The sequence below is a fragment of the Thamnophis sirtalis genome, unplaced genomic scaffold (genome assembly GCF_051295495.1).
Source record: "Thamnophis sirtalis isolate CommonGarterSnake01/CBP01778 unplaced genomic scaffold, rThaSir2_p1.2 scaffold_3, whole genome shotgun sequence".
NCBI lineage: Eukaryota > Metazoa > Chordata > Lepidosauria > Squamata > Natricidae > Thamnophis > Thamnophis sirtalis.
In genome coordinates this window covers 53,580,928-53,606,853 of record NW_028261383.1, presented here as the reverse complement: position 1 = coordinate 53,606,853, position 25,926 = coordinate 53,580,928, and the positions used below count along the sequence as shown (strand labels likewise).

Below are 25,926 nucleotides of genomic sequence, written 5' to 3'. Positions count from 1 at the left end.
TAAGTAAACCTATAATTCTGCAGGCCACAATGAAATAACTAAACATGGTGTCTTTTAAATCCCAATGATTTCCTAGAAGGAAACATAGGTACAGGTTTGCTTAGCATGTTTCCTCAGGATGTTTAGCGGCCTAGATTAATAACCTTAATATAAAGCTTCTTTTCTCCCACTTCCCCAACTCAGTACTGCTGTTGCTCATTTTTGTTTTATGATTTGATTATAGTTAGTTTATAGTGGATTACAGTGGATTAGAGTGGGACTCTATGAATATAAATATAAGTAACAATTTTATTACCCTGCACCACAGGCAGAGGATAGAACAGCACATGCTGTGATTAAGTGATGTTTTCTACACTATGAGAACTATATAAAAAAGCATATTGCTGCTCTCCACATTATAAAGTATGAAGCTGGATTTGACAGAGCACTCTATCCTGTGGGGTAGACTGTGAGGGCAATGTCTCAAAGAGGCCAGATGTAACCAGCAGCACTAGGTTTATCCAGTTACAGAGCAGGGAAGATAGCTTCTTTGGCCAGAATTTAATGTCAGCTATGCGAGCTGTGAGTTCCTCCACCTGCATACTGGACCCGTGTCCCTCTTGGCTGACTGCCAACAGCAGAGAGGTGACACGAGGCTGGATCCAGGCGGTTGTTACCGCCTCTCTTCGGGAGGGACACCTCCCCACCGCGCTTAAGGCGGCGGTGGTGAGGCCCCTCCTGAAGAAACCGTCCTTGGATCCAGCAGTTCTTAACAACTATCGTCCAGTCTCCAACCTCCCCTTTCTGGGGAAGGTTGTTGAGAAGGTGGTGGCCTTACAGCTTCAGCGTACCTTGGAGGAAGCTAACTACCTTGACCCCTTCCAGTCTGGCTTCAGGCCCGGTTACAGCACTGAAACCGCTTTGGTCGCATTGACCGATGATCTCTGGAGAGCCAGAGATGGAGGCTATGCGTCCATCCTGGTTCTCCTCGACCTCTCAGCGGCTTTCGATACCATCGACCATGGTATCCTTCTGCGACGACTGCGGGAGGTGGGGGTGGGCGGCACTGTTTTACAGTGGTTCTCCTCCTACCTCTCGGACAGGTCGCAGTCGGTGTTGGTGGGGAGGGAGAGATCGTCCCCGAGGCCCCTAACCTATGGGGTGCCGCAGGGCTCGGTTCTGTCCCCCCTGCTATTTAACATATACATGAAACCGCTGGGCGAGATCATTCGGAGGCACAGGATTAAGTACCATCAATATGCGGACGATACGCAGTTGTATCTGTCCGCCCCGTGCCAACTCAATGAAGCGGTGGACGTGATGAACCGGGGCCTTGAGGCTGTTAAAGACTGGATGAGAGCTAACAAACTGGTACTCAACCCGGAAAAGACCGAATGGCTGTTGTGTTTTCCTCCCAAAAATTTGGCTAACGTTCCATCAATCAGGCTGGGGGGGCAAAATTTATTCCCCTCAGATAGGGTCCGCAACTTGGGAGTCCTCCTGGATCCACAGCTGAGTTTTGACCACCACTTGTCAGCTGTGACCAGGGGGGCATTTGCCCAGGTTCGCCTGGTGCGCCAGTTGCGGCCCTACCTGAACCGGGAGGCTCTCACAACAGTCACTCGAGCCCTTGTGATCTCTAGGCTGGAATACTGCAATGTGCTCTACATGGGGCTGCCCTTGAAGAGCATCCGGCGACTTCAGCTAGTCCAGAACGCGGCCGCGCGAGTGATCATGGGCGCACCACGGTTCGCCCATATAACACCAATCCTCCGTGAGCTGCGCTGGCTACCTGTTGATCGTCGGGTGCACTTCAAGGTCTTACTTACCACCTATAAAGCGCTCCATGGTAGTGGATCTGACTATTTGAGAGACCGCCTCCTGCCAATTACCTCCCTGCGTCCCATCAGATCGCACAGAGTAGGCCTCCTCCGAATTCCATCCGCCAGCCAGTGCCGACTGGCGACTACGCGGAGGAGAGCCTTCTCAGTTGCAGCTCCGACATTATGGAACAACCTCCCCGTGGAGATCCGTACCCTCACCACAGTCCAGGCCTTCCGCACAGCCCTTAAGAACTGGCTATCCCGTCAGGCCTGGGGATAGGATTACTCTAACCCCGCCCGAATGTTGAGTGAATGTTGTGTTTTTACGATCAATTTTCTTTTAATCACGATTCTTTTCTTTTTAAGTCTTGTCTTGCACTCCCTTCCCTTCATTGTTGTAAGCCGCCCTGAGTCCCCTCAGGGAAAAGGGCGGCATATAAATTTCCAATAAAATCCTAAAATAAAATCCTAAATCCTAAAAAAAGTCATCTACTTTCAGATTTTCACTGTAATTTCCACAGAGTCTTAAAAAGGAACTGGTGTTGTTTTTTTTATTACATTCTCTAGCAACAAGGGAACACACATATCTGATTTAAATGTCAATCATAACATCTATCTTTTTTTCTTTTTGAAATGCCACTATTTTTTACTATTTTTGTAGCCTGCTTTGTTAGGTGTCCAAGTACAAGACAAAACTATTTATTAAAGGCCCGGCTTGATTGAAGGAAAAATGTCATGCATTTCCCTCAAAATTGTTCAGCTGTAACAACACTACACCTAGCTAACAAGGCTTTAAAACAAACTCTCCATCTCATTCATCATTCATGTGTGTGTGTGTGTGTGTTTATAGTATTTCCATGCACATTCACTTACACATGCCCAGTTAAATGGAATTAAAGTATACACCTGCCATCTATGGAGATTTTCAATCACCCAGATCATGGTTGTCTCAAAGATGCTTTTCCTGAAAGCAACTGGTCTTTCTTGGTTTTTCCTTTGAAAGTGTTTCGCTTTTCATCCAAGAAGCTTCTTCAGTTTTAATTGACTGGTGAGGAATGGAAGGATTTATAATCCGTGCAGTCATTTTATTGTTAGCAGTCTGAGAGCTGGTTGTTAGCTCTCTGAGAGTTGTTGAGGACACCTGGGGGCTTAGCTGCATCTTCAGAGTCACCTGAATCAGAGTGTAAATGGCTGTGGAACCTTCTTGGGATTGTGTTGTAAACAGAAGACAGGTGGTGTCACATCCCTCCTCTATGTTGAGGGAGGGCTGTTCAATTCTAACATAGATGGCTTCTTTGACTCATCTTTTAAACCAGTGGTCCTCTGTGTCCAGAATGTATGTGAAGTTTGCTGTCTTCAAAGTTGTGACCCTTGTCATTCAGATGGAGACTAAATCTTGTCCAGATGAGTTGTTTGTCCTGCGTGGTACAATATGTTTGTGAAATGGTTGTTTTGTTTTCCCAATGGACAGGTCTGCACATGTCTTGCTGCATTACCTTGAATATACAGCATTATTCTGTTTGTGTCTGGGTGTTTTGTCCTTGGGTGGACAAGCTTCTGTCTTAATGTATTCCTGGGTTTAAAGTGCGCATGAATATTGTATTGGTTGAAAATCCTGTTGCGCTTTTAAGATATTCCTACAATGTATGGAATGACAACATTGCTCCATTTGCTGTTCTCTTCTTTGTTCACTATGAGGGGGCTTCTGCTGGATCTTTTCATGGATTTGATGAAATCCCAGTTTAGATAGCCACAAGGGCTATCTGAGGGCTTCCTTGATGTGTTTTTTTGTTCTTTTCCTTTTGTTCTTGTTCTTTTCCTTCTTTGCTGGTAGGCAAACTTTCAGCCTGGTGAGTTAGGGTTCTGATTACTCCCAGTTTGTGCTACAATGGGTGGGGAGAATCAAAATGTAAATACTGCACAACCCAGGAAGGCCAGACTATTTTCCTTAACATCTTTTTCTTGTTACTGTCCACAGTATTGATGTGTTTGGGAAAGGCTTCCACTTCCTATATTTTCATTTTATAGTATCATCCACAACCTATAACAGTGAGTGTGGAATTCCTGAAAGTATTCTATTCTATTCTATTTCCTGTACTTGGTTTCTATTTCTGGGGGACACAGGTGAACCCAGTGGTTCAAAAAAAATCAATTAAATTATTAACAATGATAATAATGTATACATATATACTAGATTGATAATATGAGATTTTATATAATTTGTAAGTGAGGACTACGGAGAGGATGCACAAAAGTTTTGTAACCAAAGATAAACAATTTTATAAAACATGAGACTTATCTTATCAATGGTTAGACAAAAAAATATGGAAGTGAAATATGCTAGAGAATTTTATAAAGATGTATTACTACTGGGTGGATTTAGGATGATGTAATGAAATGTCATAATATAAATTTATTCAAAATGTAGAATATCTCATAAAATGAAGTAATAATAGTTATAATCAAATAAATGTTTAACAATGATAATAATTGTATACATATATATCAGATTGATAATACGAGATTCTATATAAATTGTAAGTGAAGACTATGGTGAAGATGCACAAAAGTATTGTAACCAATCGACACACTGTACAAAACTGGAAGATAGTTTTATGTTTGTCTGTGCTTGTTTGTTTAAAAAAAATATTTTAAAAAATTCAATTTTTCAATACTGGTTCTGTGAGCGTGGCAGGGGAATGATACTGCAAAATCTCCATTCACACCCCACTCTGGGACCAGCCAGAGGTGGTATTTGCCAGTTCTCTGAACTATATAAAATATCCACTACTGGTTCTCCAGAACCTGTCAGAACCTGCTAAATTTCACCCCTGGGTGAACGCATTGTGCAGCCATGTTTTTTCCTGTAGAAATCTTCATTGTATTTGAAATGGGTGAAGTTCAGGCAGAGGTCCAGCATAGCACATACGGAATACGGCTAAATATGGTTAGAACTGAAAAAGTTACTTGGACGAGAAGTGAAATATTTTCAAAGAGAAACAAAAACGAAGTCTAGTTGCCTTTTGGAAAAAGCACATTTGGATATATTCCTGCTGGTTTCCCATAAATATATAAAGACCACAGTGGACCAAGTCATGCTGTAAATAAATGAGATATTTTGTGTGTAAGCTGGGCTAAAATTTTGATATTTTGAAAGGACAACTGACACTTTTATTTTGAAACCACAATGAACCTATTTTAGATTTATACTATAGGTTTTCCCTGCCCCCCCCCTACCTAAAAATGACAACAAAATAAAATACTGTAGTTTGGGAGTGGGCTATATTGAGGTTTCCTGCATGCAGGTTATAAATCTCTGCTATGTGTAGAGTTATTATTTCCAATTAAACTTAAATCCGTTAGAGCAAGAATTTACTTCTGAGTGGTCTTGATTGATCTATATTCACAAACAGATATAAGCTTTCTGAAATATTGCAATTGAAGACAGTTTCCTTGTTATTGAACATGATTTTGGCAGAAGACTACTTTACCTAATTTAATTCAGATGCCCACAACAGCTTGGAACATTGATTTGGGCTCTTTTGTATGGAACCAATGCAGAAGAACAGGGCAAGACTGAGCTGCTGATACTTCATACTCCAAATATTTATCGGAAATGACAGACCTCAAATTTTGTGGAATATTGGCAAATTTTTCCCCCAGCAAATTGAATTGCAAACTCATCTTTGTAGAAATTAGATTTTTATAGTGGAGACATTATGAAGTGTGGTGGAGGTAATTTGAAAAATTATACATCGGAAGCAGGCCAAAGCAGTAGTGTTTAAGGCAGATTATAATGTGTGTTCCAACCATTTCCACAATGCTTTGAAATGACTGTCAGTTTTCACCCAAAGTCTGGTGAGATTCATCAGAATAGTCACCCTCTCAAAATAGCTGCATTTGATTACAATTTAATAATAATGAGGCAGTAACCGAAAAGATGGCTTCTACTGATAGTTTTGCTGCCAGAATACAATATTAGATATTTTAAAAAGTTATACTGTGACTGATCAACTATGGTGGAAAGGACTCCATCAAGGACTTATTCTAGTAATTGAAACATACCATTACAATTATGATTAAGTAGACTGTTGATAGCCCACAGTTTCCTCATCAAGTTTCCATTGATGGGCTATGGTAGCAGAAGAGGCCTCACCTTTTTACACTTGTTTTTATCACTAATTTCTTAGTGATAAAGAAATTGGACTTTGGAGGTGTGAGAGATCATCAGGCAGGGGAAGGGTTGTAGTAGAATTGAAGACTTCCATGGACTACTTCCCCTGGAGAGGCCTTTCTGCTGTCCCCCATAGTCCCATTGACTGTGAACTGCTTGAGGGCTTGGTGTTTTTCATTGCAATCTGGGGGTTTTCTCCCCTTTTTCCTCCTCTGAGTGGGAGCCAGGATGGTATTGGTGGGGTAAGTGAGATGGTGGCTTCACCTAGCTGGTGGGAGCAGCAAGGGAAGGATATCCTTGAATGACAGTGGGTGTGAATGGGTATGAGTGTGTACTTCTTTCTTTGAGTGAATGTCAAAGGCAGAATTGATGGGGGTGAATGAGGAGATCCTGCCTGATAGTGGGAGCAGGGGATTCTTTGTATGAAGGGTGCATAGGTCTTGTGGAGGAGTGGGGAGGGAATTGCTGGGTACTGAAAGATGGTGAAGCTGTAGCCTGTTCGATATCCAGTTTTCCCTCATAAGGATCCTTGGCAACAACTGGGTGGTTGCCAGGCCTGAGAACTAAGCAGCTCAGCTATGGGGATGGAATTATCATTCAGGAGGTGGAGGTGGGATCAAACTATTATGGTGATGACAAGGACCTGGCTGCTTTCAGGGACCACAAAATAGTTTTGTAACAGTTCTGCATCCCAGCTTCTTGACTCCAGCCCAGATCTTCAATGGCCCTGACTATTAGCTGCTGCTACTGAATTTTAGGTTGGTCTTCCAGACTATAAGTTTCCCCACATCTGTAATTTGATTGTGGGTGAAAGGGCTCACCAGCATATATTATTGAGACCTGGCTGGCCTATTTCAGAAAGGGGAGTTGCCCTTTCTGAAATTTGCCTGGTTAGTTTTAAGTGTGGCATTTTGAGATTCTGGGGCATGGTTAGAGGTGTGGTGATTGTTATCAGGGAATTTCTTATGGAATTAAATTGGGCTCTGGGGATTAGTTTGGCTTGGTGTACTGACCTTCCTGATGCACAGCAACTTACCTGTGTGACCCCTTCAACTCCATTTCTGGAGTGGGAGTTAAGTTTCTCATATTTGTGGTTCTGGAGAACTTTAATCTGTCTTTTCTGTGAATGGGTCTGAAGTTGACAGGTCTTTGTGATTTCCATGACAGCCATAAACCTGTCCCAGATCACCCAGAGCCCAACTCAGTTTAGTGGTCATACTCCAGATTTAGTTTTCCTATCAGAGGAGTGACAATGAAATTGTCACCCTTTGCAACAGTCTATTCTTTGAGAGTCTCCAATGCCACAAACCACCACAGGGAGGTTGGACCCACTATATTGTTACAGGCTCTAGCGACTGATGGAGCCTGAGTGGTTTCAGAGGAAGCGGAAGATTATCCCTGTTGTTCTGTTACATGTTTCACTTGAAAACTTGGTTGCCATTTGAAACAATGAATTGGCTAAGGCCTTGGATCACATTGTTCCCATGCAACCTCTTCTTTCTCAGGGATCCTGGCATTTCCCAGCAGGAGAGAAAAACAGGAGAAGAGATATCCCGAGCAATTCTGGTACTCAATAAGAGACAAAAATGACCAAATCTGACATACAACTGCTATTAAGATCTATGCTGTGACAGTAAGAAACACCGGTATTTCTCTATCCTTATTATTGCACTGCAGACTATCACTCCACACCCCTGTTTGACTTGGAGTCGCTCCTGGGGTAAAAAAAAACCAACCTCTTACAAGTGCGTGAGGTGAAATTTATGCAGCATCTGTTGGAGAAGGTTGTTCGAATGCATTCCCATTTGATTAATAAATAAATAAATGAGAGAATGTTATTGATATTATGGTGAGGTATATTATTAATATTAATGTTATTAATATTACGGTATGAGGGTATCATATGTTAAATTATTCATTTTGCATATTACTTGCTGTGATTTTGCTTAGTTCACAGCTTTCTTCAGAAATCATAAAAAAGCTGTTTTCAGTGTCTAAAAACGCTATTAAAAAAGCAAAAAAAATTTTTTACTTTTAAATGTAGAGTTAATAATTTAACAGAGCAAACAGAATTTGCCAAGCAACTTGCCTGCTTTTTCTGTTTTGCTTAACAAATATGGCACGAGATATGTAAGATTCCTGGAAGTTAGTTCCTTTTACTATTGTTTAGAGACTGAATATATCATAAACATAATGGCACATCATCCTCACAGTATTTAGAAACAAAGGTTATTCAGACACCCTTCAAATATTATGTAGGAGTGGCAATGAATACGTAGGGCTGTTTTAAAAGAAGGTATAGGGGAGATGAATCTAAGCAAATGGATCTTTTCCATAAGAAGCATTGTATGCAACTAGGTAAGGGAATGAAGGAACCAAATGCTAGCTTGCATGTTTAAACAGAGAAAAACAGCAAGATGGTTTCTCCATTATACTGTGGATCATGCCTGAGCTATTATAAGCATCACCTATATTATTTAATGCTTGTGAACATACATAGTTAATGGGTTATGAGCAGCGAGAGAAACTTTGTATCAGAAACGGCATGTTTATAAAACAATATAGAGCAGGCACTGTACATGTTTTTGCAGGAGAAAACTTATCTTTCACCTCGAATTCTTATCGAACACATCCCATTATATTTTAAATGGTGATGTTCCAAAACTTAAATTCATTTTATTTTTTTTATCAAGGCATCATTATTCTGTTTGGGGTCTGGTACTAGATGTCTTAAAAATCAACCATCTTCCCCTTCTGTGGCTTTGCCTCTTCTATCTTTAAAACTGTTAAAGATTTGACAGCTGCTCAATAATTGCCCTAGCTTATCTCTTATAAACAGGTTCCCTTCCCAGTCAATTGCTAGTTATCACTGTTGCTATAGCAACTGTAAACATTAATGATTACCCAAACACGCTATTGGGGATTTCAGCACATTCTTAACTCAAATTGCTTGGGGGGGAAATTACCAGCAGTTTTTATCTATGACAGAAGAGGAGATACTGTAAGACTGAAATCCAGCAGTTTTCCTGTTAATGGCAGTTAAACCCAAACCTGTCTCCAAAAAAAGAAGCTGATAGGTTTGGTTGGATTATAACTATATGTTTGTGTATTTTCCACCAAGTAAAAAAGTAATAAATAAATTAGAAGTGGTGTTATCTCCTGCGCACTCCAGTAGCCTAATTGCTCAGTGACCAGTGTTGCTTTGGATAACTGGTTGTTTATTTAGACGGAGAATATGATTCATCCAGATAATTAATCTTACTGCAACACTTCCTATTTAGCATTTACATGGGCCCTTATGGTAGCAATGTTGGTTTGGGTAATGCTGTAATAGCCAAAGGTATACGTGGAAGGAAATTTTTTTTTAAAGGCCATAGATTTGAGGCACCAGCAATTTGTGATTTATTGTGTAGATTTCTCCATTAAGATATTAGGGGGGAAGAAACAGAAATAGTTGGTTGCTCACTGTGAGCAATTTACATTATTCTTTGTGGCGAAAATAAATCAGTTATCCCAGCTTGGGCTCTGGTGGTGAGACAGTTCACATGGGTGCCACTCAGAGGTGGGCTGCTGCCTGGTTGGACCAGTTCCGACCACCAACTGGGCCTGCCCACCTGCGCACATTCTATCCCATCCAGAGGTGGGTTCCTATTGGTTAAGCCAAGTAGCTAGTAACTTGGCCTGCCACGCCCCTGAACTGGTCATCTTGTTTTTTTACTTCTACGCATGCACAGAATCAATTTTTTAAAATACTGTGCATGTGCACATAGTGCACATCAAGTGTGTGCATGTGCGAGGAGCACACGTGTGTGCGTGGTGCATCCCTGAGCGAACCAGCAGTAGCAGAAGCCGGAACCCACCCTTGTTTCCATCCTATATATCTCACTCTCTGGCTCACTTGCCCTGCCCAAGCAGCCCAGCTGATTTCCTCGCCTTGCCCGCTTTACTCACCGCAGCTGCCAGATAACATTGCCATGTGTTTGAAGCTGCCTGTACATGCACATTTTCAGTTCTGTGCTATGCAAACTGGTTGTTAACGTATGTGCAGCCCACCTTTGATGCCATTTGGATAAACTGCTTTGTTGGATTATTCTGGCTTGTACATTTTAAAGAGTGAACTGAGTCTGTGAAGTATTGGGAGCTGCCACCTGTTTCCTCAATTCTGGCTGCTTTTGATGGATGTGGCTTCTTGGTGAAGGGATCAATAGCAATAGCAATAGCAGTAGACTTATAGCAATAGCAATAGCAATAGCAATAGCAGTAGTAGACTTATATACCGCTTCATAGGCCTTTCAGGCCTCTCTAAGCGGTTTACAGAGAGTCAGCATATTGCCCCCAACAATCTGGGTCCTCATTTTACCCACCTCGGAAGGATGGAAGGCTGAGTCAACCCTGAGCCGGTGAGATTTGAACCGCTGACCTGCTGATCTAGCAGTAGCCTGCAGTGCTGCATTTTAACCACTGCGCCACCTTGGCTCTCTCTATAAGTGACATATGCTTAACGAAGGCAAAAATAACAACTTTACTGAATAAACCAGAGTAAGAAACTGACATCTAGTGACTTCATGTCTATGCTCATATAATTTTCTAGGCATAATATAGTAGTAGTTTGACAATGACTTTTTCCACAATTTTCTTTTCTTTACTTCAGTGTTTCTTGGCAATTTTAAGATGTCTGGACTTCAATTCCCAGAATTCCTACCCAACACGGCTGGGGGATTATGGGAGTTGAAGTCTTCATCTCTTAGTCACCAAGTCTGAGAAACTCTGGTCTACTCAAATACCAGCTGTGTTCAATACTAGCTTTCCAAGGTCACCTATGACAGATCAAGTGTTGCGACTTAGTTGCTTTTCTACACCTACTTTGTTTTAAATAATGCAGCAAAAACAAGGAAATGGAACTGACTGCTTCAGAACATTTAAATCTCTTTATATATGCTGAATAATGTTAGCCAAATTGATATATCAATCTAATGTTTAATCAAAACCATCTATAATATATTTCAGTAAATAACTTTCTGGTCTGTTACATAGCACATTTAAAAATAGCATGCATAGATATAGTTATTATTTTATTTTTCCCCATTTAGTTCAAGAGACTATATAGAAATTCTCAATAAATAAAAATATAAATGAATAATCTCTTCAAAAATGTATATGAATATTTATGAAATAATGAAAGTAACACATTGTGTCATCTATTTCATGTCGGCCATTATGCCTAGATATAAGTGAGAAGTTCTCCATTTAAAAACAAAACATCATAGGCTAATGCTGTCCATGGAGCAATACTGACAGATTTTTTTTTTTAAATGACTCAATTCAAGCTGCAAAGTTGAGATAACACATCTTAGTGGCTCATCTTGTCAGCAGAAAATAAAAAAAGGAAGTGACACAGATATGAAATCACAGAATAAAACATTATGTTGATCAGACATTACTGCTCATTACCTGTTCCCAGCTTCCAGGCATGAACGCGTATCATAAAGACAGTGTATTTCATCTTTGAAATATCTCTATGATCCCCAGTATATAACTTGAACTTTAGTTAATGACATTTTAATGCACTTGCTTAGTATAATATCCATATAATACTAAGAATGAGGAGAGATTTACTTCTCAGTTGTTTTCTGTTTAAATCTCATGTCAAGTTAGGCTAAAAGCCTGCTGTGATATTTGCTCCAATAAAGCTAAAAAGAACGCTCTATTTGTTTGGAAACATTTTTCAATGTGACCCAGCTAATCCACTAATACCATGCTTTTACCACCTCTGATCAGCCTTTTATTTTACCTAGAAGAGATTAGATCAATTTTATTTTAGAAAAAAGAAAAAAAAATGTTTGTGAACTTTCCTACCCAGTGCATTTATTTATAATGTAATGTTATTGAATTAAGATGGCCCTTTAAAGCAATGCAAACAAGTTTTTTTAATTGTTCCTTGGTATTGTTGCATGATTGAGCATAACTAAACTTTATAAAAAAAATTATTCAAACAATTTATATAAATCAAAAACATAGTAAAGTGATAATCTGTATTGGATCTGGAAACAAAGTGTTACACGGAAAATATATAAAAATCCTGAAACTAGGGAGAATACCTTCTGAAATTGAATGTAAGTAAGACACATTGATCTTTCAGCAAATACAACTCCTATAAGCATCTGAAAATTGAAGCTCTTTAGTTAACAATAACTCAGTGGAATAAACACACAAACATATATTTTTGAAGTTATATATCCCATAATGTGAGAGTAGTCAATACAAGTATTCTTACACCTTATATACTTTCATAGTATAAAAATATAGGAAATACAGAATTGAATAAAAATGTCTCTTTTTATTTGTCTGATATTTTATCCAGTAGCTATTTCTGTGAATGGTAGCAAAAAAAGCAATTTTAGATGATTTCCCATTCCATCTGCACCTGTCCTCCAAAAATATTCTAGATTAATATAGGATACGGCCTATCCCAATGTAACAGGAAGATGTGAATAATGCCCTTCTCTCCATTCTATTTATGGAAACCTCTACTGGACCAAACAGTTTTCATGAATGAAAAGGCAATGTCATATGTAACATCCAACGTTTCAGCTAGATGTCTCCAAACAATTAGCTGAAAGTAAGTCTCCAGATTGCACAATATTGAAATCACAATTAACAACAATTAGCAATAGCAATAGCAGTTAGACTTATATACTGCTTCATAGGGCTTTCAGCCCTCTCTAAGCGGTTTACAGAGTCAGCATATTGCCCCCAACAACTTCCACCTCGGAAGGATGGAAGGCTGAGTCAACCCTGAGCCGGTGAGATTTGAACAGCCGAACTGCAGAACTGCAGTCAGCTGAAGGAGCCTGCAGTGCTGCATTTAACCACTGCGTCACCTCGGCTCTTGACAATTGACAGAGCCACACCTGCACCATGTCCTCTTTCTCTCTCCTTGCAATTTACTGCAAATCTGCTTGGAATGCAAAAGATAGGTGGTCCTCGACTTATGACTATAATTGGATCCAAAATTTCCATTGCTAAGCAAAATGATTAGTGAGCTGGGCCCAATTTTATGAACGTTTTGCCATGCTTATTAAGCAAATCTAACTCCCCCCCCCACTGACTTTGTTTGTTGGAAGTTGGCTCAGAAGTTTGGAAATGGTGATAATATGACCCCAGTATAGCAATAGCAATAGCACTTAGACTTACTGCTTCACAGTGCTTTTATAGCCCTCTCTAAGCGATTTACAGAGTCAGCATATTGCCCTCAACAATTTGGGTCCTCATTTTTACCCACTTTGGAAGGATAGAAGGCTGAGTCAATCTTGAGCCTGGTGAGATTCAATCTTGAGCCTGGTGAGATTCAAACTGCTAAATTGCAGGCAGCCGGCAGTCACCAGAAGTAGTCTGCAGAACTACATTCTAACCTCTAGGGTTTAGAGTTTAGAGTTTAACTGATTTGTATGCCGCCCACTCCCGAAGGACTCCGGGCGGCTTACAATAAAACAAGGGAGGGGGATAATACACAAACAACATATTAAAATATACAACAGTCACAATTTCCGAGGGGCTGGATATTTCGAGAGCCCCCCGGCCTGCTGGAGCAGCCAGGACTTAACGGCTTTGCGGAAGGCCAGGAGGGTAGTAAGGGTCCAGATATCCACGGGGAGATCGTTCCAGAGGGCTGGAACTACGACAGGGAAGGCTGTCCCCCGGGGAGTCGCCAGCCAACATTGGCTGGCAGATGGAATCCGGAGGAGACCTAGCCTGTGTGATCTAATCGGTCTATGGGAGGTGATCGGCAGGAGGCGGTCTCTCAGGTACCCAGGTCCGATGCCATGAAGGGCTTTATAGGTAACGACCAGCGCCTTGAAGCAGATCCGGAGACTAATGGGTAACCAGTGCAGCTCGCGGAGGATAGGTGTAACGTGGGTATACCTGGGTGCACCCACGATCGCTCGCGCGGCTGCATTCTGGACCAGCTGGAGTCTTCGAACACTCTTCAAGGGCAGCCCCATGTAGAGCGCGTTACAGTACAGGGTGCTGCAATCTTTGTAAATACATGCCAAATTTTGATCATGTGACTATGAAGATTCTTTGATATAGCAGGATCAGTCATAAATCACTTGTTTTCATTGCTCTTGTAACTTTAAATGATTGTTAAAGAAATGGTTGTTAATTGAGGACTACCTATAATGAAGTGACAATATATTCCTATCATTTTAAAAGAACATAGTAGCCTAGTGGTATATTCGGTGTTACTAATGTGACAGAGTGCTCAAACTGATCCACTTACTTGAAATGTTATCTCTGCAGGTAGTTAAGAAAATTTGAAGAATAACATTTATAAACCCAAGTATACATCGCTCAAGTGGCTCAAGGGCCTAATTTAATATTTCATTTGCATACCAAAAAGTCTCTATCAAGAAAGCCACATAATTAATGACACCGTCTATGTAATTTCATTGTTCCCAGGGACTCTGCAAAGTGGTGTTATTATTAAAATTTTGTTTGCATGAATGCTGTGTGAGTTAGAAATGCCAGATGTCTTTTCTCTAGCTGTCTATCAACTGGCAGCCCACCTGGCATCTGAAGGTAAAGTAGTAGAGGTCTGCTGGAAAACTAGAAGTTTTCAAAGTTTTAGACAGTTATTAATGGAGTAAGTCTTTAGGTAGTTAATGCTCATGTGTCAGAGTTTCAGACTTTTGTGCAAATCCCTAAGGACAGACATGGTGACAGATGTCTTGAAGACAGAGCAGCAACCAGTCTAAACATTCAGAAGGAGATCACTTGACAATGTGACAAGTCAAGTTGAGTGGTTAAGAGGCAACAGTAGAGAAGATGAGGTCTGGAGAGTAAATATGAGGTCTGGAGAGTACACCCAAATATTTATCCGCCTCCATATACATTTGGGGATTATCAGCAAAGAACAGGGAAGAAAGGATGCCACTGAAATAGCTTAATTATCCTAGCTATAGAAATCAAATGTAGCAATTCTCAAGCTATTATGAAGATGCTGAATGAAGCAAAGGCGGTCACATTAAATTGTGATCCCGGATAAATGAAGAATGCCACTATTCCAGAGCCATAAGACAGAAAAGCCCTCATTATTGCAATGTGCAAATGTTATAAAAGTCTTCTACCCCAAGGTAAATAGCATGCAATCTAGGATCCAGAAATTAGAAAATTGCTTAATGTTTTAGGGCTCTTCCATTTACATGTCTAGTATACCTTTGAGCAAATATATTCCGAAGTTAAGGCTATATACATTATTATGGAAAGTGCCCGCACAGCAATATGGCAGTCACACTCTTATCCTTTCTGGAATATAAAGCTGAAACAAAAGGATCTCAGTTTAGTCAGACCTTCAACAGAAAGTCTACTCCCAGCCCTAGGTATTCTCCCCCACCCCCCAAAAAGCAGCTTTTCCAGTCAAAAGCAACAATGCAAGACAGCTCTGGTTGTATCTTTTATATTTCTGGTGGACAATGTTCTATCTCAAGTGTTTTAGGCTTTGTTTGGTGATGGCTGAGGTGCTGCATCAGATCAACCTCATGCAACCTATCCCATTTCAGAAATCCCCACCACTCCCCATGATTTCTGGAGGATTTCAGAGACATGAAGTAAAAGAAGATATATTTAGAGCACCACTGCTGCTCAACTAAGGACAAACATGACCAAAATGGTGTAGGGTTTTCTGCCTAGGCAGGGGATTGGACTGGAAGATCTCCAAAGTCCCTTCCAACTCTGCTAAAGACAAACATGATTTACATCCGCTATTAAAGGTAAAGATTCCCCTCACACATATATGCTAGTCTAGGGGCAGTGCTCATCTCCATTTCAAAGCCGAAGAGCTGGTGCTATTCGAAGACATCTCCGTGGTCATGTGGCTGGCATGACTAAATGCTGTTATATTCCCACCAAAGATGGGTCCTATTTTTCTACTCACATTTTTACATGCTTTTGAACTGCTAGGTTGATAGAAGCTGGGACAAGTAACAGGAGCTCACTCCGTTACACAGCGCTAGGGATTTGAACCGCCGAACTGCTAACCTTTCTGATCGACAAGCTCAGTGTCTTAGCCACTGACCCACTGCATCCCTAACATCCATTATTAAGCCCTATCTATTGACAGTAAGGGTAGTGTAATGTTACTATTCCCTGAATCTGTTGTACCTGAAGAAATCAGGATCTATAGGACTGTCAGAGCAGCGATCCACTTATAAACCAATGTTGCACTTGACTGGTGAAAGTGGCCCAGGTTGTGTAGTGTGAATGGGTTCTACAAGTGGTTCATTCTTCTTGGAGAGAAAGGGTTGTCTTTTATTTCTTAAATAGGATTTGGTTCACTCCCTTCTCAAGAAGCAATGACTGGATCCTACCATACAGGACAATTTTCACACAGCATCCTGCTGAGTAGCCTGCTCAGTCTGCACTGTTCTCACCTTCTCTCCACTCTCCATGCTCTCGGATCAGGAGGAGGTAATCCTTGCTCATTGCCTTAGCTATCTCTCATGTTCATCCTGCCCCTGTTCCTCTCTGTCTTCAAGCTGTTCTAATTTGGAAAAGCCCTGGTCTGACTGGCCCTGCCTTCCCCATTTTCCTTCAAAGCCAACGAAGCTGCCCCTCAATCTCTGTCAACTCAGGTTCCAGCTCGTCTTCCCCTGCAGATTCAGGCTCTGACAGGGGCATGACACCTACCTTCACCCAGAATGCAAATCTAAAACATATGGGGAACAGAATCTAAAAATGAGGTGAGGAACAAAGAATCCTAGAATGTATTATAAGAGCTAAACATTGCACTGACAAAATTAAACAATTGTTTCTGCTACTTTATTGTTATTTCAGTACTAAATATGAAAAATCAGGACACTTTCAGCTTCTGTTGGATTTTTTGCTCCTTTCTTATTGTGGGGTATACTGTAAGCACTATATTCTAACATACCTTAACAGAGATGAATTCTCTTCTGTCCTTACAGCATCATAATGCTTTTTCCCATGACGTTCTGTGGAACAGATCAGGACTATTTATCTCATGCTGTTTACCTACTTTATTTCTTATCCAGTAAAGCAGAGAGTTGGAACACATCCAGTGATATACATTTCACACACCTCATTGAACACAGGCCTCACTTTTTTCTCACTTTAAAACCATCTGGTTTTTGCTAAGTCAAGCAATTTTTAGCACTAATTGCTTCTTTATCTATCTACAGAGAAGGCTTTCACTTTTCTGAAATAAACTCACATCTTCAAGGAAAATAAGGATTTTATAAACAATGTGGTGGCAGCATTTAATTAATTATATTTCCTCAAAATGGTACTCTTTCTATATTCTTGTGTCCTTATGATAATTTTAATTCTGTACCCTACCTGGAATCTTATGTTAATATTTTATATTTTATTATGGTCAGCCTTATGTTTAGATTGGATCTGACTTTTTTTTACCTATCTGACTTTTTTTTACCTATCTCGAGCCCAGGTGGCACACTAGTTAGAATGCAGTATTGAAGGCTAATTCTGCCCACAGCCTGGAGTTCAATCCTGAGTTGCTCAAGGTTCACTGAGCCTTCTATCCTTCCAAGGTCAGTAAAATGAAGACCTAGTTTGTTGGAGGCAATATGTTGACATTGTAAACCACCCAGACAGTGCTATAAGCACTGTGAAGTAGCATATAAATCTAAGTGCTATTGCCAGTCCTTCCCAAGGCAAAGTTGTTTGATGATGTTAAAGGTATATATAAGTTATTCAAAGTAAAGCTGCCTTTTGCAATTGACTGGTGTTAATTTTGTCAATGCTGATGATATTCAGGTAATTCTTCAGCTGTTTTGCATCCAAGATAGCTACTACTATTGGTACTATTTTGCTTTGTTTTGCCACAGTCATTCTACTTCTGCCTGCAAATCTTCCCATTTTGGGATCTTTTTCAGTTCTTTCACTTCTATTCTAATATCTCCAGAAACTCCACATCAACTATCAATACTTTTTTGTCCTTATCAAGAATTGTTACATCTGGGGTGTTATATAGCAGGTGTCTGTCTGTTTGAATACAGTACTAATGTCCCAGAGAACATTTTCTATTTGTAGTCCCACCAGTTGTTGCTTGCAGGCAAATGGTACTTTTTGTTATTTTATTACTTTTTCTGCTACCAGTAGGACAACGTTATAGGGAAGGCAGAAAAAAGAAAGATATTAGCAGGTCATGTTTGTGCCAGAGTTAGATGCAAGAGGATAGGGTCAGATTGTGCAGGCAATGAGGAGATAGTTTAATGTGTAATTCAGTGGTTTTCCTTTCTGGAAAGATTGATGCTTATTTCACAACTTCCAAGCCATGTCAGGGGGAAAAAGCAGGCACATTGTGTTGGTGTTACTGACTTATCAGTTGGAATAAATTTACACTTAATATTTCTTATTGCAACACTTAAACAGCAGTAGCAACAACAGCCCAGGCACAAGCTCAATTTACACTGCACAGCTTTTCACTTCAAAAATAGAAAGTCATTTTGCTACCACAAGAAAACCACAAGAACCAAAAATGCTCAGCTTCCTTCCACTAGTGCAGAAATCTGCTTTCTTCCTTTTTTCAATGATATATAGTTGCAGCACAATAACATCTCTACGAATGTAGAGAAAAGCCTTTCCCCATCTGCCATTAAAACAATAATTTATATTATCCATCTATCATCTATCTATCTATCTATCTATCTATCTATCTATCTATCGATCTATCGATCTATCTATCGATCATCTATCTATCTATTCTTCTAAGTTACCTCTGCAACAAAGGAATCACAGTCATTTTTGGAAGAAACATTATTAAATCAAAATAGTTCTAATCTTCCAAAATAGCATTTGGCAATCACACACACACACACACACACACACACACACACACACAGGTATGTATGTATGTATGTATGTATGTATGTATGTATGTATGTATGTATGTATATGTATATGTATATATCTGTATATCTGTATATGTTTGTGTGTGTGTGTGTGTATGTATGCATGTATGTATGTTTCTTCCAAATATGACTGTGATTCCTTTGTTGCAGAGGTAACTTAGAAGAATAGATAGATAGATGATAGATAGATAGATATTTATATATATATATATATATATATATATATATATATATATATATATATATATATATATATATATATATATATATATATATATATATACACACACACACACATACATACATACATACATACATACATACATACATACATACATACATACATACATACATACATACATACATATATATATATATATATATATATATATATATATATATATATATAAAAAGTTTACAAGGTAAGGAACATTATTTGAGATTACCTACCATGACTCTTGAAAATATAAAATTGCTATTTATGTATGATTAAGATAGATCTGGTTATAAGTCTGGACACAAAAGTTTAAATTATTTGATGAGGGAATACAATTCTCTATTAACCTAGATCTGTATTTTCTGTCTCTGTGTTAAATACTTTTAACTGTTATGTTAAAAGATATAATAGATACTAATACCCTTCAATACTGATTTAAAAAATATTGTTCATCAAAGATCTTAGGAGACACTCATTTTAGCATTATTGCAATGATATAATAGAGAACCCACGATTCATTGGATCATTGTTTCAGAGATACTTCCTTATCTTAAAAGGGAAATAGAGGTGCAAAAAAGGAGTTGGAGCAGGAATATTTCAATTTCCTGCTGACTTCCCCATTGAATTTTCTTGTGCAAAACTGACAGAAAGTATCAGAAATATATGTATTGTTGATTGGAACCTAAATACTGGAACCGGGCTCTACACAAAATTTGACAACTTAACTGATTTTTAAGCTTGCACACAATTGGTTTTATTGGTTTTTTTTTATGGTTTTATTTGTATTTGTAGGCCGCCCTTTTCCCTGAGGGGACTCAGGGCGGCTGACAGAAAACCAAGGGAGGGGGGAATACAACATTGAGATTACAACACATAATAAAATAGCAAACAACATGCATACTATATTCGGGCGGGGTAACAGTCCTTATCCCCAGGCCTGACGGGCGAGCCAGTTCTTCAAGGCTATGCGGAAGGCCTGGACGGTGGAGAGAGTACGAATCTCTACGGGGAGCTCGTTCCAAAGGGTCGGGGCCACTGCTGAGAAGGCCCTCCTCCTTGTGGTTGCCAGCCGACACTGGCTGGCCGATGGAATACGGAGGAGGCCTAATCTATGAGATCTTATAGGTCGTAGGGAGGTAATTGGCAGAAGGCGGTCTCTCAAGTATCCAGATCCACTGCCATGTAGGGCTTTATGGGTGATCAATAGCACCTTGAAGCGCATCCGGAGATCGACAGGTAGCCAGCGCAGCTCGCGGAGGATAGGTGTAATGCGGGTGAATCGAGGTACACCCGCAATCACTCGCGCGGCTGCGTTCTGCACTAACTGAAGTCGCCGGATGCTCCTCAAGGGCAGCCCCATGTAGAGCACGTTGCAGTATTCCAGCCTAGAGGTCACAAGGGCCCGAGTGACTGTTGTGAGGGCCTCCCGATTCAGGTAGGGTCGCAACTGGCGCACCAGGCGTACCTGGGCGAATGCCCCCCTGGTCACAGCCGCTATATGGTGGTCGAATGACAGCTGTGGATCCAGGAGGACTCCCAAGTTGCGAACCCTCTCTGAGGGGTGTAAAATTTGACCCCCCAGCCTGAGTGTTGGATTATTGGTCAAATCTTTGGGAGGAAAACACAACAGCCACTCGGTCTTTTCCGGGTTGAGCACAAGCTTGTTAATCCTCATCCAGTCCATAACGGCTTCAAGCCCCCGGTCCATCACGTCCACCGCTTCATTGATTTGGCACGGGGCGGACAGATACAATTGAGTATCGTCCGCATATTGATGGTATCTGATCCCGTGCCTGCGGATTATCTCCCCCAGCGGTTTCATGTAGATGTTGAATAGTAGGGGGGATAAGACCGAACCCTGCGGCACCCCATATTTTAGGGGCTTTGGGGACGATCTCTGCCCTCCCACTAACACCGACTGCGACCTGTCCGAGAGGTAGGAGGAGAACCACCGTAATACGGTGCCTCCCACTCCCACCTCCCGCAGTCGTCGCAGAAGGATACCATGGTCGATGGTATCGAAAGCCGCTGAGAGGTCAAGGAGGACCAGGATGGAGGGATGTCCTTCATCTCTGGCCCTCCAAAGATCATCCATCAATGCGACCAAAGCGGTTTCTGTGCTGTAACCGGGTCTGAAGCCTGACTGGAAGGGGTCTAGATAGTTTGCTTCCTCCAAGGACCGTTGGAGCTGAAAGGCCACCACCTTCTCAACAACCTTCCCCAAAAAGGGGAGGTTGGAGACCGGGCGATAGTTGTTAAGGGCAGCTGGATCCAAGGATGGTTTCTTCAGGAGGGGTCTCACCACCGCCGCTTTCAGTGCGGCGGGGAAGTTCCCCTCCCGAAGGGAGGCGGTTACAACCGCCTGGATCCAGCCTCGTGTCACCTCACTGCAGTTAGAAACCAGCCATGAGGGACACGGATCCAAAGCACAGGTGGAGGAATTAGATAGAATTCCTCATAACAATGGCCAAATGGCCTGGAATTTCTGCTGTTCCAGATGATTCAGTTTGTAGCATAGACTGTATTTAAGAGAGGAAACTGCAGAATCACCAATATATTTGCCTGTTACAGAACCAGGTACTTAAACAGGAGGTTCATATAATATATATATGTGATTGTTCGATTTTAGAAACCAAATGCTGACTACTTGCTAGTAAGTTAATAACAAAGGTATATACAGCTCTCTCAGGATGTCCATTTTAGAGACCTCGTTTTACCTTGTACTTTTTATATGATTAGCAAATAAGCTATCAGCATATCTTTAGAAGCAGTGCAATAACTACTATAATGTGATTATACAAAAATAGTCTAGTGGGAAACAATGAAAACAAAATAAAAGATTTTCTACAGAACATCAAAAACATTAAGTAGTAGAGAGGCATGAATATTTTGTCCACTTGACAAATGTCAATGGCTACAGATATTAAAAGGATGTTTACAGGAGAAAGAAGTAAAAGACTGTGGAATTAAAAACAGGCCTGCAGTTAAGAAAATTCATTAGTAGAAAGATGAAGGAAGACAAGAGTATCATCAATTATGGAAGTGATGCTTTTTTAAAAAACAACAACTTGAGTGCAACTCAAGTTATTAGCAGATTTTTGTTCCTCCTGCTAAATTACACTGCACCATTTGGCTAAATATTTGTGCAGCTGAATATTTGGTTAAATCATGAGGCCAGATACAATCTGCAGCAAGCAAATCACTCTAGTATTAAAACCAAACAAGTTGGGACATTGTTTCAGATATTTCCTTACTTAAAGAAACTGAATAATCCTAGGTGGACACCAAAAAAAGTGGCAATAGGAGCAACTTCTAACTCCCTACCAGTTTCTCATTGATTTTCTTTGTAGAAGGCTGACATGGAGTTTTAGAAATGATGATCACATCAGTAGTGTGACAGCGTAACAGTGGCCACAACTTCACCAAATTTCAATAGCATGGGAGTCATAGGTACCAGATGTCGGATGTCTTCTTTAAGTTAGCCTATTTGAAGAATGTTGTTTCAAAAATTGTTGCCCCATGATACACTTTTTCACCCAATTGAAGGTTACAGACAATCAAATAATCAGAGTTTTAGTATAGTACACTGTATAAATGACACACACTGCTCTAAAAAAGGTTAAACAGCTGTAAAAAGAACCTTGACCTTAGGTAGGCCCTTCAGTAACCTGACAGCTGAATAAAACTATAACGGTGAGTAAAATGATACTATACGGATACTATAGCTGGGTTTTCAATGATAATAAGAATACACAAATATATCCTTACATATGTATACAATTGACTGCATGACAGAAGATGCCTTTTGATGAAACCTTGGTACTTATCTGAAAATATTTTTGGTAAACAAAAAGGATAGGACTTCTACCATGTCCTTTGCCAACATTTTTCAACACATTTTTCCTTAAATATATAAAAAAAATGTTGATATTTCCTCCCTTTTGTACTTCATAGTTTGCCCACTGTTTTGTAACATACCAAGCACAATCATGCACAACAGAGAATGCCTTATGCCCTTCACTTTTATTTAAATATGCAGAATCTGACTATATAACTAAGTCTTGATACATCTGCTCTTAAGATACTACTGAGAGTGCTCTTGCACTGTAAGTCATTTTTAAATATAGATTTGCTGATAATTCTACACTCATACATGCCAAAAGAACTCTCCACACTGAACAACTTAAAACTGTTCCCTTATGATCATTGTTAAGGGCTTTCCCAAGAATGTGGAGGCAATATTTCCAGTAGAAGGGTCATATATTATTAACACAGACCTTAAAAAGCTATTTTAGCAACATAGTTTTGAGAATCATTTACAAAAATAGGAATCATATTAGAACAAAATGTTCTTTGTAGAAAATTATGGCTCATTTTATCCTGTTCTTTTTGCCACCTAACCCTAAAAACCGCTTCAAATCCTTCTGGAGTGTTTTTTTGAAGCAATTTTAGACAGAGGACAATGAACTATTTTACATAATGCATGATTATCAGTTCCTTAGAATAAGATTATTTTTAACAAAATTATTAATGAAGCTGTATTAAAGATTCAAGGAAACATTAAATAATATTAAATTATAACTTGTATTCACCATTGTACATACTTTTATGAACTAAAGATATTGGGATAAGATGATTTCTGCATATAGAAAGCTACAGGCCAACAAAGACCTAGAAACAGGGTCAGTTTTCACTCTGCTGAACAATTGATTTATCTATATAGTATGACTGTAACATTATTATTTATCCTTATTGTCCTTTTCACTCCCTCTTCTTATTGGTATTTTTATGATTATCATTATGATTACTCTCTCGCTTTGCATGTACACTGAACTGTAGACAAATTCCTTCTGTATCTATTTACACTTGGCCAAATAGACAGTAATGGTCAAAATGCTAGAAACGTGAATTGATATTATTGATATTATTACAGACCATCACCCAATAAAATTAAAGGTTTGTACTCCTAAGAATAGTACATTTATCATGATTTAAGAGCTTGATTCATATAATAAAATATAATGTTTACATTCATATAAAACAGTACACTCATCCAAATAATGCATAATATTTCACTAACCATCTGGTTCATACAACAAGTTAAAATGCAACCTCAACCTTTTTCTACTGAACCAACGTCAATATGAGGACATGATTTACAGATAAGTAAAGCTTATTCCTTTAAATAAGCCTTAACCGCACATGATTAATACACAGAATTACTATACGAATGTACACGCTTTGCTTTTGAAAAGCTTGAACAGCTTAGATCTAAAACAATTTGATTCCTTACCTCCGGAATGTGGTGGAGGTCCACAAAGCAACACCATTCCCTGTCCTTGTCGGACTGAAACTGTACTCCTCGTCCTGGTTTTGAAATTTTCAAGATCTGTTAGGAAGAGACAAATAAATATATGATTGCATGTTATTACAATCAGTTTCAAAATAAGAAATGCAGAATATTGTTTACACTGAATTACATCTGTGCACAATGTGGGAGTGTATCATCTTTCCAGAAAGGTGTCCTCTAATCCAGAGTCCCGTCTCTTATCATTTTGGAAGGAGTAATCTTTATTTTATTTCAATTGGCTTCTGTGGTAAACAGTTATGTGTTCTGCCTCATTTGATCCCCAAGTTTAAAGTATTTTGTAAACATATATTTTGATGAGGTCTTAAAGATATCATGTTTCATTCCTTTAGGAAATCCAGAATTGCAATATTAGAAATGGTTCAGTATTTTCTAATTTTTACATTATTTTCTAGACCACAGTACGCTGCACAAAATTAATTTCAGATATCCTCTTCTTATTGGGCTTGATTTGTAATAACAGATCTTTTTTTTAAATTGTTGAATATTTACAACAGGTAAAGCATCTTTTCTTCCAGTGGTTCTACATCTACTGGCTTTGGTTGCTCAACCAGCTATTCTGAATCCTGTCAATAGATGATCTGGAACTCCAAAAGCTAGCATGTTCTTGTTGACCTGGGTGATTATTAATGAGGTATGGGTTTCTGTGAATTATCATCTCACCATAATATTTCTGAGAGAGATATTCTTTGTCCAGCAAGATGAGACCTGTCAAGTTTGAACTTCTGGTATAGCTCTCATCTTTTTCCAAGCACATAAGTTGCACAAAAAGTTAGTGCTTCACTGCGGATAATAATACTGGCACACTGGGTGCCATACCAAAAATCTTGGACAGTACTTAGAAAGTCTGTGCATTGTCAAAATTTCCATCTGTCAATTTAAAAAGCCACAGTGCTTGGATATGCACATATATTATGCTTACATATTATGAAATCCTAGGTTCTTGGGAAGAACTTGATGAATATGAAAGCCAACACCAGCTAGAGAATTGACAGCTGTGATGTCATAGTTTATAGTTTATAGTTTAATTGATTTGTATGCCGCCCACTCCCGAAGGACTCCGGGCGGCTTACAATAAAACAAGGGAGGGGAATAATACACAAACAACATTAAAATATACAACAGTCACAATCTCCGGGGGGCTGAATATTATGAGAGCCCCCCGGCCTGCTGGAGCAGCCAGGACTTAACAGCTTTGCGGAAGGCCGGGAGGGTAGTAAGGGTCCGGATCTCCATGGGAGATCGTTCCAGAGGGACGATCTCCCCGTCAATGTCATATTTCTGTGGCTATAAAAACAGGTGGATAAGAATTCCAAATTCTCTCTAAACATCTGATTATCTGGCCGACCAATCATAATAACAATAATACCTGTCTACCTCAGGTCCTTGGGATGGTCTCAATAGATGGATAAAAATGCCAAATCCAATATAACCATCTGGCTGACTATGAGACCAACCATAATAATACATACCAC

At 39.7% G+C, this 25,926-nt stretch overlaps 1 protein-coding gene across 4 annotated transcripts in view; it reads right to left on the bottom strand.

Moving 5' to 3' along the window:
- LOC106554500 (contactin-4) overlaps window positions 1-25,926 on the bottom strand; it is a 566,498-nt gene that overhangs the window by 140,152 nt on the left and 400,420 nt on the right. For all 4 annotated transcript variants that reach the window (XM_087708901.1, XM_087708899.1, XM_087708897.1 and 1 more), the window contains exon 5: window positions 24,377-24,472. In XM_087708901.1, the coding sequence (XP_087565027.1) occupies window positions 24,377-24,472 (96 nt within the window). The remainder of the gene's footprint in view (window positions 1-24,376; window positions 24,473-25,926) is intronic.